This window comes from Sturnus vulgaris, chromosome 13 (assembly GCF_052056855.1).
Source record: "Sturnus vulgaris isolate bStuVul1 chromosome 13, bStuVul1.hap1, whole genome shotgun sequence".
Lineage (NCBI taxonomy): Eukaryota > Metazoa > Chordata > Aves > Passeriformes > Sturnidae > Sturnus > Sturnus vulgaris.
Window position 1 is genome coordinate 1,105,705 of NC_142255.1, and position 18,332 is coordinate 1,124,036.

At 53.0% G+C, this 18,332-nt stretch overlaps 3 protein-coding genes across 9 annotated transcripts; 2 read left to right on the forward strand and 1 right to left on the reverse strand.

Annotated features, from left to right (window-relative positions):
• On the reverse strand, positions 1 to 5,790 carry PATL2 (PAT1 homolog 2). 4 transcript variants are annotated; one of them, XM_088172298.1, is made up of 19 exons: positions 5,621 to 5,790; positions 5,063 to 5,165; positions 4,643 to 4,923; positions 4,463 to 4,531; positions 4,289 to 4,354; positions 3,749 to 3,919; positions 3,546 to 3,632; positions 3,198 to 3,352; positions 3,008 to 3,082; positions 2,794 to 2,932; positions 2,568 to 2,682; positions 2,386 to 2,486; positions 2,059 to 2,103; positions 1,754 to 1,902; positions 1,349 to 1,508; positions 939 to 1,079; positions 764 to 861; positions 523 to 647; positions 1 to 341 (listed from the first exon to the last, which is right to left on the reverse strand). In XM_088172298.1, exons 1-19 carry the CDS (start codon positions 5,642 to 5,644, stop codon positions 16 to 18), a joined length of 2,430 nt encoding a protein of 809 aa, XP_088028424.1. In that variant the 5' UTR covers positions 5,645 to 5,790; the 3' UTR covers positions 1 to 15. The 4 variants fall into 4 exon arrangements, with proteins under 4 accessions (XP_088028424.1, XP_088028423.1, XP_088028422.1 ...); XM_088172297.1 differs by having other exon boundaries at positions 3,749 to 3,916; positions 4,643 to 4,938; XM_088172296.1 differs by having other exon boundaries at positions 4,643 to 4,938.
• A 2,093-nt stretch (positions 5,791 to 7,883) lies between these two features.
• B2M (beta-2-microglobulin) lies at positions 7,884 to 10,355 on the forward strand. Its single transcript, XM_088172829.1, has 4 exons — positions 7,884 to 8,042; positions 8,201 to 8,479; positions 8,955 to 8,984; positions 10,099 to 10,355. The coding sequence occupies exons 1-3, from the start codon at positions 7,973 to 7,975 to the stop codon at positions 8,966 to 8,968; spliced, it is 363 nt and encodes a 120-aa protein (XP_088028955.1). The 5' UTR covers positions 7,884 to 7,972; the 3' UTR covers positions 8,969 to 8,984; positions 10,099 to 10,355.
• A 2,120-nt stretch (positions 10,356 to 12,475) lies between these two features.
• On the forward strand, positions 12,476 to 18,091 carry TERB2 (telomere repeat binding bouquet formation protein 2). 4 transcript variants are annotated; one of them, XM_088172828.1, is made up of 7 exons: positions 12,476 to 12,664; positions 13,076 to 13,157; positions 14,377 to 14,522; positions 15,364 to 15,422; positions 17,497 to 17,585; positions 17,688 to 17,776; positions 17,851 to 18,091. In XM_088172828.1, exons 1-7 carry the CDS (start codon positions 12,601 to 12,603, stop codon positions 17,988 to 17,990), a joined length of 669 nt encoding a protein of 222 aa, XP_088028954.1. In that variant the 5' UTR covers positions 12,476 to 12,600; the 3' UTR covers positions 17,991 to 18,091. The 4 variants fall into 4 exon arrangements, with proteins under 4 accessions (XP_088028954.1, XP_088028951.1, XP_088028952.1 ...); XM_088172825.1 differs by lacking the exon at positions 12,476 to 12,664 and having other exon boundaries at positions 12,800 to 13,157; positions 14,339 to 14,522; XM_088172826.1 differs by lacking the exon at positions 12,476 to 12,664 and having other exon boundaries at positions 12,800 to 13,157; positions 14,339 to 14,522; positions 17,691 to 17,776.
• Positions 18,092 to 18,332: the final 241 nt, after the last annotated feature.

Genomic DNA, 18,332 nt, shown 5'->3' on the forward strand with positions numbered 1-18,332 from the left:
CCTTTTTATTTTATTTCAAGCACTGTACAGAATGTGCAATAGACAAAATCCTCCCCCCAGGTGCTCCCAGCGCCCCTGTGCCCCGCCTTGGTCCCGTGACCCAGCACTCACCACTGCAGGGGGAAGGCCAAAATAAGTTACACCCACCCACCCCCGGGCACCAGGACAGGGTAGCATCAGCCCTGCCACTGCCCGTGTCACCCAGAGTGCCCCGCACCAGGGTAAGTGTTCACTTCCAAAGCCACGGCATCGGGCCCTGCCCGTTCGCAGCACCACCAGCTCTGGACTCCATCCCCAGGGCTCAGCAGAACATGTCAGCTTCCGCGGGTAGCGGGGAGCATCTGCAGGGAAAGGATGATGGATTATGTTGGATGTTGCTGATCTGTCCCAAAGAAGTGGGAGGAAAGGCACCAGGATCAGCTCAGCCCAGTAAATATCTGGAAATAATTCCAAGGGAGGATGGAAGCAGGATCCAGGAGGGATCCCCAGGAGAAGAAGGGAGCCATTCCAGGCAGTACTCACTCAGCCATCTTGGCTGCCAGATGGTAGACAGTCTGCTTGTCCAGGTAGCGGCAGAAGAGCAGGACAAGGTTGCTGGGCAAGACGAGAGGCTCTGCCAGTGAGGCTGTAGGCAGGCGCGACAGCTCCTGGGACATCAGGTACACTGTGTCTGTCCTGGGGGCACCAGCACAGGGGGTGAGCACCCCGTGGAATGGTGACAATCCCCCCCCCCCCCCCCCTCACAGCTCACACAGTCCCTCACCATGCCTCGAAGTCTCCTCTGCATGGCTTCAGTGGCACACGTGAGGACAGCAGCCTCTCTCCATGGCTCAGCAGGGAATAGAGCAAGGAGATGCCAAACTGCAGAAAAGCACCAGGAGCGTCACAGCCAGCAGCAGTGGGACCCCAGGGACACAATGAGGCTCAGGGCCACATACCTGGTTCTTCAAGGCCATGGTAAGGGGGAGCTCCGAAGACTCGGGTAGAGCCTGGGTAAGCTCCTGTAGGACCTCGATGAGTTTGCTGAAGGTCATCTCTCCCACCACCTCATTCAACGGGCTGAAGAGCAGGGAGAGAGACTGGGCAGGGCAGAGGGGAGAGCAGGAATCTGAGATCCTTGGACCTGTCATAGCCACATCTCCAGCCCAGCACTTGGAGAGGAGGGTCAGTGCCACCAGGACTGACAGTAGCTGACTCCTAGAGACCTTCTCCTCCTCAAGGAAGAGGCTCCTGTCCCATGCTAACCCACAAGACAGGCCTCCCTCATTGCCCAGGGTGCCACCTCCAGCAAGGACAGAGGAGGAAGGAGACAGCCCAGGCCATCCCTGCCCTGACTGAAGGTGCTTGCCTCATCCAGCATGTCCTTCTTCATAAGGAAGGGCAGGTGGTGGATAATGGTCAGCAGGATCTTCTCCCTTTGATTTCTGATCAGGTGGGGCAGCAGCCGGGCCACGATCTTCTTGCCCTTGCGCACACACAGCAGCTGCAGGAATTCATCTTCTGCCTCCCTGGGAACAAAGGCTCAATTGGCACAAATCCCAAGGGACCTGGAGCATCTCTGTCCATCCAAAAGGACCAGCATCAGCTCTACTGGAGGACGAGGTTCACAGGCAGGGTCAGCACAGGCTGTAGCGACACATGGAAGGAAGGACCCGATCCTCCTGTGACCCAGACCTGCTCATCAATTGCCATCATCTCAGATCAACGAGGACCAGGACATGCCTGCTCCCCTCTCCCCATAGCACAGACTCACTCTTCGCTGCTGCAAGCTCTGATTTTCAAGGCTTGGTAGATACTCTCCACTTTTTGGCTCTTCTGCTCCTGCCTTTGGGGTTGTTGCTCCCTCAGGGCCAGGGACATTTTCTGTTGTATCTCCTCCACTTCCAGCAGCTGCAGGAAGAGCTGGACAAATAAATACACAGGGTAAGGAGGAAGCTTGGAGCACTACCAACTGGCTATCCAGGACCCTGCCTAGGTAGGTGTCCGCTTAGAGAAATCCCCGGATGAAAATAGAACACCTGGACCATCCTGCCATTCCCCAAATCACCACTCACTCACCTTCTCAATCCTGTGCAGCGCCCGTAACCGGTGAGTCCCTGCGGCCTTTGGGAAGATAGAAAGGAAGGCACAAAGGTTACAGCCATCCCCAGACACTGCCACCAGCCCACCGCTGGGCCAGCTGCTCCCTGGGGATCATTGGTGACTTCAGGACACACAGCAGTCCCACGGGGAAACCATGGTCAGCTACAACTGACCAGAGTCCAATCCCACTCCTGGTCAAGCACAAGCTCCAACTGTGTGCCCCATCCCACTGCTCAAGGCAGCTCTAAAGGCAGCATTCCTAGCAATTCAAGGCCCCAACCAGCCGAGCTTCCCTTCACCTACCTCCTCCTCCACGAGGGCATGGTGCACAGCATCAATGGCCCGGCGAGGGCTGTAGCAGGTGGACACCGTGACCTGGCCCAGCGACCCAGCGATGCGCACCACTGCGGAAGAACAGGAACATGGTGACATCACACCCCAGAGCTCCTTGCCCAGCCCCCCCGACACCTGCCCCAGCATCTCACCAGAGTCATAGGTCTCCACTTTTTGGATGAATGGCGTGACCAGCTTGGGGGGTTTGTTACGTCTGCCCAGCAGCTCCTCCTCTGCCTGTTTGTGCTCCAGCTGGCGGTAGTAGGTCTGTAACAGGAAAAGCCAGAAGTCCCCACTACCAGTCCTGGAGGGTTTCTCCAGCTCCCAAAGCCCCACCCTGAGGTGAGCAAGCAGCAAATGCAGCCAGAAGGAGCTCACCTGGTAGTAGTAGTCATCATCCATATTCTTACTCTGCAGCTGCATCATCTGCACCTTGACAACCCAGTCCTTCTCCTTGGAAGTCATCAGCCCAGCATAAGGGTCTGCTTTACGAGACCACAGCTTCTTGGGGGAGACACTAGCACAGGAGAAGACCTCAGCTCACTGTGACCACCCAGAGTCCTCCCCCTGCACCCAAAAAAAACCCCCATACCTCTGCGCCTGCCTGCCCTGCTGCATCAGGATGCGCTGGTGCTGGGGGTGCAGCTGGGTCATGTGGCTAGGTGTGCTGCAGGGGACACCAGACAGGAGTCAAGGGGGGTTTTGAGACACCCCAGAGCGAGGTGACCCCCAGCTAATTTGTAGGGCCCTCCAGTCCCACCCTAACATCCCACTCCTGCTACCTGAAGTTCAGCTGGCCCATGGCTGAGGGGCTGAAGAAGAGAGCAGGGTCCAAAGAAGAGGACATGGGCCTGAAGCACACGCCCAGGGGTCGTGGTGGGCTGCCCACGGTGGGAGACCCAGGCTGGAAAGGGGTCGGAGGTGCATACCCTGCTGTCTGAGAGGGAGAGAGGATGTCAAGGATCTGAGCCTTCCCCTCTGAGCATCCCAGAGGGGTCAGCCAGCTCTGTGCTGGATTCCAGCTCCCATTCCTCTGGCAAAGTGCTACCCCTAGATACTACCATTCTCTCCTGCTACTCCAGGGCCACCTCAGTGGGCCCATGGCAGTAGCTTAAAGCCCAACACATTACCTGGTTGGGAGTGAAGAGTGGAGGGGGTCTGCAAGCTGGTGGGAAGGGTAGAGGAGAGCATGGGGAGCGAGGAGACATCACAGGTGCCTGGTACAGAACAGGCGACAAGGAGTGTCACTCAGACAAGCCTGTACTAGAGGCTGCACCTCCAAGGTGGGGAGGCAGAGAAAGAAGGGATGCAAGAGAGCCCCCAAACCTGTTACCTGCTGGAGAAAGCACTGGGGGAAAGGCTTGGGGGACATCAGTCTTAAGTCAGGGCACTTGAGCTGGGGAGAGCTCCCATAGCCCCTCTGCACAGGAGAGCCAAGGAAGTCAAGGGCCATGTTGGTAGATGGTGGAGGTCTCTCCAGGACCTGGAGGATGGCTTTATCCTGCTGGAAGGAGAAGGCAGCAGCAGGTGGAACAGGGTACAGCTGGAAACAGTTTAGTTCCCTCAGCAACAGTCAGCTCACTAAAACCTTTGGTGATTGCTCAATCAAGACCATGCACCAGCTGGGCTCCCACCCTGGCCGTGTGGAGCAGCTGGGGACCCATGGGAAGACCCAACATGGAGGTCCCAGTCCCCCCAAATTCAACAACTTTTCCTTCAAACCCAGGCTCTGCTTTGGGTGGGCACTCGCAGCCTTGGCACTCAAGATATATCTGTGCACCTCCAGGTGTCCCAAACTCCCCTTGTGTGACCCTTGTCCTAGAGTAGTGGGAGCCCTTAGCCACCCCTTGAAGGCCTGGCTAGAGGTACCCACCTCCAGCATGAGGTGGTGTGAGACACTGCCAGGGCAGGAGTCCCATGCCGTGGGATCCATCGTTAGCTGGAAAACAGGGAGATGTTGGCACGAGGCAAGTGAACAGGAGGAGGGAGCAGGGGACACCACAGGAGCCACTCCATCTCATCACCAGATGGGTAGGGACATTTTTACCATGTCCTCCTTGCCAAACTCTCCCCAGCAAGTATCAATCCTGCTGTCCAGCACTGCTGAGTCCTGGCTCTGCAAGGAAAGGGGAGTTAAAGGTCTGTCTCCCTGCTCCAGTAGGACAGGACCCACAGGTGTGTGAAGGGAGGGGGGAGCAGCAGGACCCCCTGTCCACTCATACATCACCTCCAGCGTGGGTTTACTCCGCACAGCTCTCATCACTGCTGGGTCTCCCAGTTCACCGGGCTCCTCAAAGCACTCCTGATCGTCCTCCTGTTCCTCAGCACCCAGCTCTTCTACCTCTTCCTCCAACTGAAAGTTAACCTGCTCCACCTCGGGATCTATCCCGCCTTCCTCCTCGGCCAGCTCCTCCAGCTGCTCAGCCGTTCTTCCAGTTGCCTCTACCAGTGCTTTGGCCACCTCAGGGTTTATCTCTGGTACCTCCAAGAGTTTTGGGACATCCTCCTCTGTGGAGTCTCGGTCTTGGAGGGGGGGGAAGCAGTGCACAGCAGGGCAGGTGAATGCCTGAGCAGTGCCCACCAGGGTGTCTGCTCCCTCCGGGTGCTGGCACGTCTCTCCAACACGAGCACCCCCCTGAGGTCTTACCTAACCCAAAAGTCATCTCGTTGTACAGGTCGAGTTCATCATCCTCCTCAGCCATCTCTTCCAGCAGAAGCGCATCTTCCACCAGCAGAAAATCCTCGAGAATCTGGATTTAGAAGCAGCAGATTCCTCGCTAAGGGAGAGGTGACCCTAACAAGCTCCCAAAGCCGGGGGGGGCACCCAACCTCGCCCTCCCTCTGCTGGTGGTGCCAGGCAACCCACAGGGCTCACAGCTGGAAAAGGGAAAAGCAGGAGCCAGCGGCACTGCCAGTGAGGACAGGACCCGCAGGCTCAGCCCACGGAAGCTGCCGGTACCAGCGAATGCCGGCACGGAACGGCACCAGTGCGGCTGGGTTGAGACACCACTAGGCTTCAGAGTGAACAGCCGCTGCGAGGGCACGAGCGGCACGCGAGCACGAGGCAGGGAAGAGCATCCCACCAGCACCTCTAGGGCAGAGTCTGCTCCGAGACCGAGCAGCGCCAGCCCCGGAGAACGAGCACCGCAGAGGGAGCGGGACGCCGGGAGGCGGCAGCGGGTAGCGGAGTAGGGCAGACACTCACAATGCGCTCACCGCCCTCCGCCATTCCACGGTGCCGGTGCCTCCGCCTCCCGCTCACCCACCCGCCGTCCGTCCCGGGTCACTCTACAGGACCACGCTGCCCCTGCCGCCCCTTTTATGGGCCGCCTCCGCCGCCCCGGCATGCGCTTGCCGTACAGCATGGCGGCTCCCAGCGGCGTCCTGCGCCTGCGCACTCGCCTCGCCGTGCCCCCCCACGAGGAAGGGCCGGAGCTGAGAGAGGAGTGAGGGTGAAGAGGTCTACTGACTCCACCTGCGGCTCTCGGAGCACAGAGCACTCCAGCCCAGCTTTCCCTACTGATCGCGTCGCTCCTTGACTGCCGTGGTGTTCTCAGAGCTGATATCCTTCTGAGGAGTTATGGAAAACTGGTGGGATGTGTCCCTGTCGGGATTGAATACTCTGGTAGATAACAGCGGGCACAGCAGTCAACACTAACACTACAAATTTCTGCATCCCACAAAGCATAGCGGGTTGCCCTTATCCCCCTGAATACCAAGAGCACTTTGGTCATGTCACTCACTCACAAATAATTCTTCCAATATTCTGCTAATAAAAGCAGAAATATCCCAAAAGTGGAAGATTTGGCTATTCTAACCAAATCATTGTGGCTTTTTATAAACATAATGTGGAAGAGTTGTGCTCCTCTTTACTGAGAAATTCTGACAGGTGGTGTGGGTTACAGTAGAGTCATTGCCAGGATTCACATCCCAAAGGGCCTGGAAAGGATCCATGTCCTGCCATCCTTTCCCCAAGCCGAGGGGAGTGTCCACTTGGGCAGAGCCAGATTCACCCGTGGGACAGCTGGACCGGGGTGGTGGGTCCTGATGTGGTGACCCTAATAACAGCTCTGCCACCGATAGAGCACTCAGGGATTATTTCTACCGGAGCCCTGAGATCCTTGATAAGGCTCTGGCCACAGCTGCATCTGTTTATCCCACATTGAGAAAAACATTGCGTGTTTTCAGCTGCATGGCTGGCACTGGTCACTGAGTAGCCAGCAAACCCAGCAGGAGCTGGGCCAGTGGGAACTGATAACAAGTGTTTTCAAAATTTTCCCTTGCTTGGCCTCTCTTGATTTACCTGCTGCCTTTGGGATGTTCTCCATACATGCTTTATTAATTTCGTTTGTGTTTTAATGAGTTGCATTAAGAAAGCAGGTCCTAAAGGGACTTAGTGTTTTGGTACTTACACCATCCTGCTGTTTTCTCCCACTAGTAGTGACTTTCTTTTCCCTTTGTTTTCCTTTCAAGCAGCATTACTGGAATACTCAATAGCATTCTTAGCCTCTCTGGACTTTGGTGGAAGCACCAGAAAACCTGTTCTTTTGGTGTTAGAATTCTCATGTTTTATGTCAGGGAGTCTGTGCAGTGCTCAAACAACAGTCAGTTTCTCACCCTGCAGCTTCTGGAATGAGATATTCCATGCAGGTTTTGAAAGAGGTTCATAAAGGAAGGTGGACGGCTTGCTCCACCATAGGCTGTTGGTATAATACTGGCCCTGGATGCAAAATCTTCTGCAAGAGGTGACTTTTACCCCCATATAGGTTGGACAAGCTCTCTGTGACCATCAAGTCAAATCATTCCTCCAGCACGGTCAAGGCCACCCGTGTCCCCAAATGCTTTTAAATCCCTTTAGGGACGAGGACTCCACCACTGCCCTGGTAGCCTGTGGCGAAGTCGGACAGCCCTTTCAGAGAAGAACTTTTCTCTAAGATCAAATCTAAACCTTTCCTGGTGCTACTTGAAGCTGTTTCCTCTTGTCCTCTCCTTTGTTCCCTGGGAGCAGAGCCCAACCCCACCTGGCTGCCCCCTCCTGTCAGGAAGTTGCAGAGAAAAAAGGTTCCCCCAAGCCTCCTTTTCTCTAGGCTGAGCCCCCTCAGCTGCTCGTGGTGCTCCAGCCCCTTCCCCAGCTCTGTTCTCCTCCCTGGACACTCTCCAGCCCCTCAATGTCCTTCTTATGGTGAAGGCTGACCCCAGGATTTGGGGTGTGGCCTCAGCAGTGCCCAGGGGACGGGCGCTGCCCTGGGTCTGTGGTCACACCGGGGCTGGTCCAGACCAGGTGCCATTGCCCAGCCGGGCTCACGTCCAGCCGCTGTTGCCCGGCGCCCCAGGGTCTCCGCCCGGGTCTCCGGGTCTGTCCCCCCGCCCAGCGCGGAACTGAAAGCGAAAGCGCCGCTCTGGCTCGCACAACCCCGGACCTCCCGTTCTGCTCGGAGACCGATGACGTAGGAGCCGCTCCTCGCCACGATTGGCCGTCGGTTCCGGAGGCTATAAAAGGCGGAGTGCTGGCAGGGGTGGGCCATTCCGGGAAACGGCGGGACAGCGAGGAGCGGCGATGGCGCGAGGGGCTCTGGCGCTCGGTGTGCTGGCGCTGCTGGCGCTGCTGGGCCAGGAGGCGGCCGGTGGTGAGTGCCTGGGGCGGCGCGAAGGGTCCTGACGGGGCTGAAGGGCCGCGGGGTCCCGGCGGGTCTGGGTCACTGTGCCCAGGTGGGTGGGCGAGTGTTGGCATCGAGGCGATGCCCACCGCAGCCCCGCTTCTCACTCGCCCTCGCCCTCTCTCCAGAGGCGCCGAAGGTCGAAGTCTACGCCCGTTCACGCGCCGAGGAGGGAAAGGAGAACACCCTCCACTGCTTCGTCACTGGCTTTCACCCACCCAAGATTGACATCCAACTCCTGAAGAATGGGAATTCTATTCCCGGCGTCAAGTACGGAGACTTGTCCTTCAACGAGAAGTGGCAGTTCCAGCGCCTGGTCTATGTGCCCTTCATCCCCACAAGGGGTGACACCTTCAGTTGCAGGGTGGTGCATTCTTCCATGGCCGAGCCACTCATTTACCGATGGGGTATGCTGTGCCTTCCCTCCTGCATGTGGGAGCTTCTTGCTTTATATCCATGCTGTCTCTTTTCCTGGGAAGCAGGGTGTTGTAACGGAGTGGGGTTTGAAGGTCTTGTGTTAGAGACAGAAAATTAACTTGGTTTTATCTGGAAAGGCTGTTACATGTGCCTGTGAAGGATTCAGGGAGGACACGCGTTGGTGTTAATCCATAAGGATTTGGTAATGCCCTGTCACCCGATCTCTGCCTTGGTGACTTTAACTAGAAAGTGATGGGTCATGCAGTGAATTTTTGCTTTATGTTGTGTGAATATAAAGAAGGATGCAGCGGTTGGGGCTGATGGTGGTAACCAAGCCTCAGCTATAGCTGAGGGCAACTCTGGTTACCACACTGGGGCTGTTTCCGGGGGGGAACCTTGGTGGGGACAGGGGAGAGACTGTGCCCTTTGCCACCAAATCTAATGCTCTGTGCTTCTTTCCTGCAGAACCAGACTTCTGAGCTGGGATAATTCATGGTGAGTTATTCCTATAGTAGCATATGCCATGCTAGCAAGGGAAACACACACGTATGTCTGTAGGGGGGGAGGGTTTGAAAAGTTGAGGACCGGAAGCAACTGCACTCAAAAAATAGATCATATTAGTGCTGGTTTGGGACACAAAACTCTTCCCACGCCCTTTCTGCCCACTATTTTGGTCTGGTTTTGGCCATCCTGTACCTACAATAGAACTTTGGAGGAAATCTTCTCTGCATGTTGTTGCTGTGCTAGCTAGATACCGCAGAGAGTTGTCGCAGGTCCCCTAAAGCTCCCTCGGGCCCTGACGTGCTGTATCCTGTCAGGGGAGGAGCAGGAAGTCACTGTACTCGAGATCTCTGTGCCACAGGGTGGATGGCAGGGCAGCGCAATGTGGAATTCATGAAGCACAAACCAGAAACACTTCTGGGTTTATTCACCAGTGTCTCAGTCTGAGGGCTCCAAGTTCTTCAAACTATCTATTTATCTGGATTTAGCAATGGGGAAATTCTAGTTTAACACTTGATAGGGAAAAGAAACTGAATATGTGGCCCAGCTGATGTAACCCTGGTTGAAATAGTGATTAACTGTGCCTGGAACAAGCCTTGACAGGACCCTTACATGAAATGCCCCAGTTCCTGCAGAGCTCTAAGAAGTTGTATACAGTCACTTCTCTGCTTTGTCACTCACCTTTGGGCAGTGAGGATGCAAACCTGGCCCGAAGGCTGGGTTTGGAATGTGCTGCGCCCACACAGCACCAAGGCTTTGGTTGGTGGGACACTGGTGAGGGATCACAAGTCTGGGTGGAGGTGGGATGTGGGTGCCTTCACTGTGGTCTGGGGACAAGGATTTACTGAGCTGGCATGGAAAGAGTTGAGAGCAGGACAAACTCTCTGGGGTAGATAACAAAGGATCCTTCTTTGTTGAACTCTGAACTCCACCAAGGAGGGGAAAGAAAAGCAGTTCCTGCAGGATTTTTACCTGAATCTCACTGGAAAGTGGTTCTGAAAGGACACTGCAGTCAGCCTGCTCTGAGGAAACTGGTTTTTAATCCTAAAATAATTACAGTTGAAGGTGTCACTAGAGTGACTGATGTCAATCTACTCTCTCCATGCAGATCATCCTGGAAGTCAAAGTCTTCTCAAGCCTGTGTCCATTCTTCATCATATGCACAAGAGTGATCAGCTTCCTTTCAGAAATTCGCTAATAAGCCTTGCTAAAAATATCACTTAACCACAGCATCAAGGGATCCCTGCAGACTTTTTGAGCATATAGCTAAAAATGCCCACATTACTGCTTAAAAAAAATGGTAGCTCTTCACTGCTCCAAATGTTTCAGGGTGTTTATACCTTAATAAACTGCTAGTCCTTAAAATGTGTCTTCAGAGTAATTTGACAGCCCAAGCTGATTTCACAGGCTCTGATGGGTTGTGGGTGGGTATGTAGCCCTGGTGGCATGATGGTCAGTTGTGCTTTTTTTTGTCCCACTGAGAAGATGCAAGAGCACTTTTCCATCAATAAAAAGAGAACTGGAGATTTTCTTTTTTTTTTTTTTTTTTTGCTGGTATGGTATCTGCCTGGCTCCTGCGTGGCTCTGAAGGAAAGGCACAAGGCTTAAAAAGGAGTAAAGAGCCTTGGGGACATAGGGTGGGACACAGAAGGAGCAATGGCAGGGAGTGGTGCTCGCTCCAAGGGGTAGAGCTCCAGCTGATGCATCTTGGAGTGTGTGGTGTAAAGCTGAGCCTGGGGGAAGCAGATGTGTGTGCTGGTGAATTTCAGTTCTGGTTTTCTCTCTGTGCTTGACCCCATAGAGAAGCGCAGTTGGGGCCAGTCCTCTGTTGTACTGTGGGGGATTGATGACGCTACCCAAAACCAATGCTACTGCCATCAGCTCATTTTTATTTTATGAAGAAATCAGAATGATTGCTTGAGGAATATTGTATCCAAATGGATTTAACCAGGATCATGTGTATGGGATCAAGGGTTCCTAGTGACTCAGGACCTCCCATGTCTCTTCTTGAGTATATTAAAATTTGCTGTGATAGCGTCACAGTACATCCGTTTGAGATTTTTGATGGATGTTGTCTTGTTCCATAGCTATTTTCATTATAATATTTTTTTTGTTGTTGTTAGGGATTAGGAAAATCCAGGCTGTTGCAGTTCTAGCATTCTCGTGGGAAGTTGCTGAAGGGCAAGGCCATGTTATGGGGATCCCTTTGGGTTCACCAAAGGGGTGTTCAGCCAGGACAGGTGGGGCTGTCATGGCTGGGTGGTTGTGCACAGTGCTAATCACTAAGCATGGGGCAGCAGGACACAACACAAAGTTCTGTCTGCAGGGATGCACTCTGGGGACCAGGCAGCCCCAGCAGTGGTCCCTGTGTGAGAGAAGGTGGCCTGGGAGAGGGGAAAAGGTTTCAGCTTTGGCTGACACACCACAAACTGCTGCGTGAGCCCAAAGAGCTGTGGAACATGTCCTGGCCTCCTCCTATGGATTATGAAGGACTACCAAAGTGCTTTCTACCACCTCAGCTCCACCTTTCCTATCCTCAAGAGCCCCAGAATAATGGCTGGGTAACCTCTCCACCAGGAGAACTTCATCCTAATTAGGACAGGAGTGGAGTCGACTACAGAAACTGAAGATTCTTTGGAGGCAATGTGAAATGACCCTGTCTCCAAAGGACACATCATCTTCCCACAATGGAGAAGTCTGCCCTGATTGCATCTGTGGGATTTTTATGTTCTTTCTTAAGAAATATTTTGCTGGTTTACTCAAAAATCCCCTGTCTGTAGGAGAACAACGCATGCCCACACCAGAAGCTGATTTTAACAGTTGCATTTCAGGACCATGTCCAGAAATACCTTCTCTGTTTTATCCAGCATCCTTGGGGTTCTGAGGTACTCGGGATGTTGCTGCACTGCTGCTGCTGCTGGCAACAGTTCCCAGGGGATGGGCGATCCTCAGAGATATCCTGGGAAGCTTGAAGCATGAAACAAGCCTCATTTGTGCTTTATGAAATACAAGCGATTTTTCTGCAAGCAGTTTCCAGAGTCAGCAAAATGCAAGGAGGTGTTTTTATAAAAAGGCTCGAGTCCAACTCCTAATTCTGCACAGAACACCCCAAAATTCCACCCTGTGCCTCAGAGCACAAGTGCCCTTTGAGCTCTCTCAGGTTTGGGGCTGCCCTGGGGAGCTGTTCCAGTGCCCGGCTACATTGTGAGGGAAGAACCTTTCCGTAATATGCAGCTTAAAACTCCCCGACACAGCTCGGGCCGTTCTCCCTCTCGCCGGGCTTTCCCACCGCCGCTTCCTCTCCGGGCAGTTACCGCCTCCCCGCAGGCCCTCAGGGCAGTTCCTGCCATCGTCTCAGGGCCGTTCTCGCCTCCCCCCAGCCCCTCACGGCCGTTCCCGCCTCCCCCCAGCCCCTCACGGCCGTTCCCGCCTCCCTCCAGCCCCTCAGGGCCGTTCTCGCCTCCCCCCAGCCCCTCACGGCCGTTCCCGCCTCCCTCCAGCCCCTCAGGGCCGTTCTCGCCTCCCCCCAGCCCCTCACGGCCGTTCCCTCCATCGTCTCCCCTCAGGGCGGTTCCTGCCGTCGTCTTCTCTCAGGGCGGTTCTCGCCGCGATGTTCCGCGGACGCCGTGCTTGGTTCTCGCAGAGCGTCAGCCCGGGCCCGCGGGGGCTCTGGGGTGAGCGGGCCGGACGACGGAGAAGTCCAGGGGAGCCCCGGGGCACCGAGCTGGCAGGAATCCGCGGGGCAACTGGGAGGAGCACAGCCCTGTCACCACTCAGGGGGAATTAGAAGGGCAGCACAGCCCCGTAATTCCTCAGCAGGACACAGCAGTGGGGGCACAGCCCTGTCACTCCTTCGTAGGTCTGAGACCCACACAACAGGGCAGAGCATGAGTTTGGCCAGTCAGTGGTGCCCCCACACTGAGGAAAAACTACTGAGCACCCCTCAGGGGAGCAATGGGAGCTATCTCAGCTTCCACTTCAGGGCCTGTCTCTGCAGCTTCACAACCAGCTGTCCCCATCCCAGGTCACCCCGAGGTGGGAACCCCCTGGCTGCCCACCCTCATGTCGCTCCCTGTCCCCTGCAGCGGACGGTGGCGGGACGATCACCCACTGGCTGGATGCCGAGTACCTCTTCAGCAGCGACGCCTCTCACCCCGACACCCGCAGGTGGGCAAAGGAGGCTTTAATGTATTTACTGGAAAGTATTACATGGATAATACTGTCATCCTGTAAAATTCAAGGGGGTGTTTTTGAAGTCATGGTGTGGGTCTGCCAGGATCTCATTGCCCAATGGGGTCAGTAAAACTCAAACACTCACTAAGCTGTAGATTTCTCAGAATAGAGAAAAATCATTCATGTGCTGAGAGAGGCTTAACTGTGATAAATATTAAGTTAATTGTGCTGGTTTCTTGCTGGATGTGAGTTATCTGCTGGAAAATCAGCATCTAAAACAGAGGTGATACAATTCCCAAAGAAGGAATCTGGTGCTAAAAAGCCAGTGTGAATTAATGCTAAAAGGAAGCAGAAATGGATGGAAAAGGGCTGAAATGCTTAATATAAAAAAATAGAGAGCTATAGAATATTTGTACAAATATAAGGAAAGTTTTCAGGATCTTCCTCACTTCCTCAATATCAGTGAATATTTGTATTTATTCATTATTTAGTAATGTAAACATATTTATGGGAAAGGAAGCCGTAATGTTTCTTTTAGGCCTTGCTAGGCTGGACTAAGTAGTTTCTTTTTAACACACCAGTGCTTAAAACTGGCTTCGAATTTTGCAAGCTTTCAGCCACCTGCTTCAGCTAAGCAAGGGGAATGCCAATAAACACAGAATAACAACTTTTCTTCTGCAACAACGTGCTGCCAGACCAGCCTGTTCCTCCAGGGGAATTCTGGATAATTTCTTAAACATATATATTCAATATATATATATATTTAGATAGTTTCTCGTGAAAAAATGTAATAATTATACACATCCTTATACCCAGCAAACAAGATTTAATTCCCCTCTAAGGAGGACAGTGAGGGCTGGAGCACCCTCCACCTCCGCTTCCTTGCTCAGCTGTGTGAGCAGGAACCAGTGTGGTGAAGGATAATTGCAGAAAAATCGTAGCTTTGCCCTCACCAAAGAGCAGAATGGGACTGTGTAATCCCTAAAAATACGTTTACCTTTGTCCCTTCTCCGAGCTGCTCCTGGGAGGTGCTGGCAGCCAGGACTATAACAGGATGTGACTGGTAGAGTCTCACAGCTGGAAAATCGCAGAAAATTAGATGCTTTTGGCAAAAATATCAGAGCAGATTTAATGACAATACTCCTCTAAACGTTTCAGTTTTGTTTTGCTTCCAGGTTCCCCTTTGGACACCAGCTCTCTTTCTCTTTTCCAGCATACACGAGAGCCTCAGTTACTTGGAGGGCAGAGCCACGGTCTTTCACTCCTGTTACCTCTCAGTGTGTGCAGACACTGGCACCGGAGAGAAGCCCCCAGTGGTTCTGGGCCACTTCGTCCTGCCTCCTGCCTGCCTGCAAGAAGGTCAGGCAAAAAAATAATCTGGGGATATTTTCCCAGGGAAATCCCCCATGAGTGCAGCCTTGGTGCAAACTAGAACTGTCAGTTACTTGCCTGTAGGGAGGGACTTTTCCTTCTGCTTTGGAGTGGCTCTTCCTCCCAGAGGGCAAAGTATGATCCACAGAATGGCTTGACCTTGAATATTGCCAGGGATGGAGCAGCCACAGCTGCTCTGGGCTACCTGTGCCAGGCCTTCACCACTCTCCCAGTATCCCATCTAATCCTGCCTTCCGTTTGAAGCCTTTCCCCCTTGTCCCATCACTCCAGGCACTTGTCCCAAGTCCTTCTCCAGGCCCAGCAACCCCTTTAGGCCCTGGCAGAGGCTCTGAGATTTCCCTGGAGCCTTCTCTTCTCCAGGTGAGCACCCCCAGCTCTCCCAGTCTGGCTCCAGAGCAGAGGGGCTCCAGTCCTTGGAGCATGTCCATGGCCTTCTCTGGACTCTGTCCAGCAGCTCCATGCCCTTTTGTAGGGGCCCCCAGAGCTGGAGGAGTACTGCTGCTCCTGAGTGGGCCAGAGGGGCAGAATCCTCTCCTTACCTGCTGCCCACACTGTGGGATGAGCCCGGGACACGTGGCTGGGTCATATCCATGAGCTTCTCACCTACCAATACTCCCAAGTACTTCTCCTGAGGGCTGCTTTCAATCCATTCTTGCCGACCCTGATTTTGTGCTTGGGATTACCCTGGCCCAGGGGCAGGACCTTGCATTTGGGCTTGTCCCCAGAGGCACCTGCAGGGCATCACAGCGACCACCACAGTCCTGTTCTTTGATGCTCTCACAGTCACTAGCTTTATTGCTCTTGGCAGAAATCAGAAGGAAAATTGGCTGGTTTATTTGGGAGAAGGCAGATGCCCTTGAAGAACAGGTAAGATGAAAAATTTTTACTACACATGTATGTGCTGAAGGATGAGCTTGCACCGAGCAGGGAACTTTCACAGGAATTTATGAAAAAAAAAAGACATGTATCACCTTTGGGAAAAGGGGCAGGCAACTCAGGAAGCGTTTAAGGATGTCCTTAGGTTACGCAGAAAGAAGAAAAGTAAGGAGGTGAAAGCTCAGTTAGAACTTAATCTGACCACCTTTGTAAAGGATAATACTTTTATAAATATTAACAAAAGGAGGGCCAAGGAAAAGTTCCATTTTTTATTGGAGTGCCCATCACCAAAGACTAGGAAAAGGCTGAAGTACTTAAGACCTTCTTTGCCTCAGCCTTCAACACTAAGACGGCTTGTATCAGGACAAATGGCCCCCTGAACTGGTAGACAGGGACAGGGAGCAGAATGGACCCCCAGAAATCCAGGAGGAGGCAGTCAGTGACCTGCTGTGCCACTTAGATGCTCACAAGTCCGTGGATCTGGATGAGATCCATCCCACGGTGATGAGGGAGCTGGAGGAAGAGCTTGCCAAGCCACTCTTTATCATTTATCATTAGTCTTGGCTCACTGGGGAGGTCCCAGATAATGAGGTATCAGTGTGACACCCATCCACAAGAAGGGTTGGAAGGAGGATCCAGGGAATTACAGGCCTTTCAGTGTGACCTGTGGCAGGGAAGGTTATGGAAGAGATCACCTTGAGTGCCATCACACAGCACATACAGAAAAACCAAGGGATCAGACCCAGCCAGCATGGACTTAGGAGGGGCAGGTCCTACCTGACCAACCCGATTTCCTTTCATGATGAGGGGACCCACCTGATGGATGAAGGAAAGGCTGTGGATGTGCCTACCTGGACATCAGCAAAGCTTTTGGCACCATTTCCCATCCAAATGAGGGGACTGAGTCCACCACTAGCAGAAAAACAGATGACACCACGTTGAGTGGGAACGTGGTTCTACTGAAGGCTGGGAAGGCTCAGCAGAGGGACCTGGACAGGCTGGATCAATGGGCCAAGGTCATTTGTATGAGGGCCGACAAAGCCAAGGTTTGGATCCTGCACTGTGGCCACAATTATCCCTGCAGAGCTACAGACTGAGATGAGTGGCTGGAAAGTGGCCCAGCAAGAAAGGTCCTGGGAGTAATGATCAACAGCAGCCAAACATGAGTCCAGATGGCCAAGAATGCCAATGGCATCTAGCCTGTGTCAGGAGTAGTGTGGCCAGCAGGACCAGGAAGTGATTTTTTTCCCCTGTACTGGGCACTGCTGAGGCCCCAACTTGAGTGCTGTGTTCAGTTCTGGACCCCTCAATTAAATTCAGGAAGGCCATTTTGGTGCTGGAGCAGGTCCAGAGAAGGGAACAGAGGGTCTGGAGCACCAGGAACAGCTGAGGGAGCTGAACCTGGAGAAAAGGAGGCTCAGAGGGGACTTTCTGGCTCTGCACAACTTCCTGACAGGAGGGTGGAGCTGTGTGAGGGTCAGGCACTGCTCCCAGGGACCAAGGGACAGGATGACACCACCTTAAGCTGCACCAGGAGAGGTGTAGGTTGCACATCAGAAAGAATTTCTTCCTGGAAGGAGTGATTAGGCATTGGAATGAGCTGTCCAGAATCACTGGACACAGCACTCAGTGCTCTGGTCTGGTTGGGAAAGTGGTGATTGGTCACTGGTTGGACTCGAGGGTCTTTTCCAACCTAACTGATTTTGATTCCTTGTGCTTGCTGTACTCTGTATCCCTCCCAGCATGACATCCTGAGGGGGATAGCAGTGGAAGGATTGTCTCCCTTGCCCAGACATATATAGTCTCCCAGGAGAATTCCAGGAACTCCAACTGCCACAGGCTGCCCTTTGGTGTGTTGTTTTCCTTCCGCATGTCACTGCCCACTCTCCCCTCAAAGCAACTTCCCAGCACTCTTGAAGCAGGAATGCCCTTAGATTTAAAATTTAACTCTGAATTATGCTTGAAATCGTGAGCTCTAAAAATTAATGGACTCAGAGTGTGTCTCAGGTGCTCTGCAGGTGACCCAGGGCACAATTGTCACTCATCCTTGCACTGATACTCCCAGCCCAATGAACATACGGCAGAGGAACCAGAAGTGGCAAGAAATGGCAGTGAGGAAGAAACAGGGGAGGAAGTGCTAGACCTGGCTGAGAGGTATTTTCCTACCTTGGGTGGTGGGATTTGTATGCACCCCCGATTCCAAACAGTCCTAACAAACAGGAATTAACACACAGATTTTTTTCCCTCCTCATATAGCAGTGAAGAAACAGACTCTGAAGCACCTGCCCAGGGAGAATTTCCATACCGTGCCCTCCAGGAATACCCAAAAAATAACATGGTGACAGGTAAATACACCTGGAAAGGGCTGCGGATGGGGCAGATGGAGCAGGGACTCAATGTGTCCATTTTCTCTCCACAGGCTATGCCTCTGCACGGGACATGAAGAAATACGAGGGGGAACTCCATGACTTTATCCCTGGCACCTCAGGCTATGCAGTGTACTGGGTTCAAAGCAAATTAAGCATTTACTGCAAGACCAAAAAGAAGAGGAAATTTTAAGGAACAGGTGGTTGGAGCAGCAAAAACTTCACTGTAAGAGCTGCCAGATGATTTATAAATTATCTGACTGCAGCTCAGAGTTTTCAATGTGTTATTTAAGTACTGGCTACAGTTATTACAGTATTTGCTTCTTTAAGTAACTACTTAAACTAAATTTCACAACAAACATAAATACAGACATTCCTTCTCAAAACACAAAATATTTTGTTTTTATTCCGGGGTGAGGTGGTGGTGGTTTAAGCTGTGTTTAATTGGTTTAAGCAAGTTTTCCTTGGAGGGACACACCAAGGAGACTCACTTTCATTTAATCAAGGAAATTTAACACTTTTCATGTAAGCACTT

Excerpts from the sequence above, each read along its gene's own strand:
- PATL2 (XM_088172296.1), bottom strand. The coding sequence starts at position 5,644 with ATGGCGGAGGGCGGTGAGCGCATT. Across the intron at positions 4,532-4,642 it reads GGAGTAAACCCACGCTGGAG|AGCCAGGACTCAGCAGTGCT; the intron begins GTGATGTATGAG and ends CTTTCCTTGCAG. Across the intron at positions 3,920-4,288 it reads CACACCACCTCATGCTGGAG|CAGGATAAAGCCATCCTCCA; the intron begins GTGGGTACCTCT and ends TTCTCCTTCCAG.
- B2M (XM_088172829.1), top strand. The coding sequence starts at position 7,973 with ATGGCGCGAGGGGCTCTGGCGCTCGGTGTGCTGGCGCTGCTGGCGCTG. Across the intron at positions 8,043-8,200 it reads GGGCCAGGAGGCGGCCGGTG|AGGCGCCGAAGGTCGAAGTC; the intron begins GTGAGTGCCTGG and ends CCCTCTCTCCAG.
- TERB2 (XM_088172825.1), top strand. The coding sequence starts at position 12,945 with ATGGGAGCTATCTCAGCTTCCACTTCAGGGCCTGTCTCTGCAGCTTCA. Across the intron at positions 13,158-14,338 it reads TCTCACCCCGACACCCGCAG|GTTCCCCTTTGGACACCAGC; the intron begins GTGGGCAAAGGA and ends TTTTGCTTCCAG. Across the intron at positions 15,423-17,496 it reads CAGATGCCCTTGAAGAACAG|CCCAATGAACATACGGCAGA; the intron begins GTAAGATGAAAA and ends TGATACTCCCAG.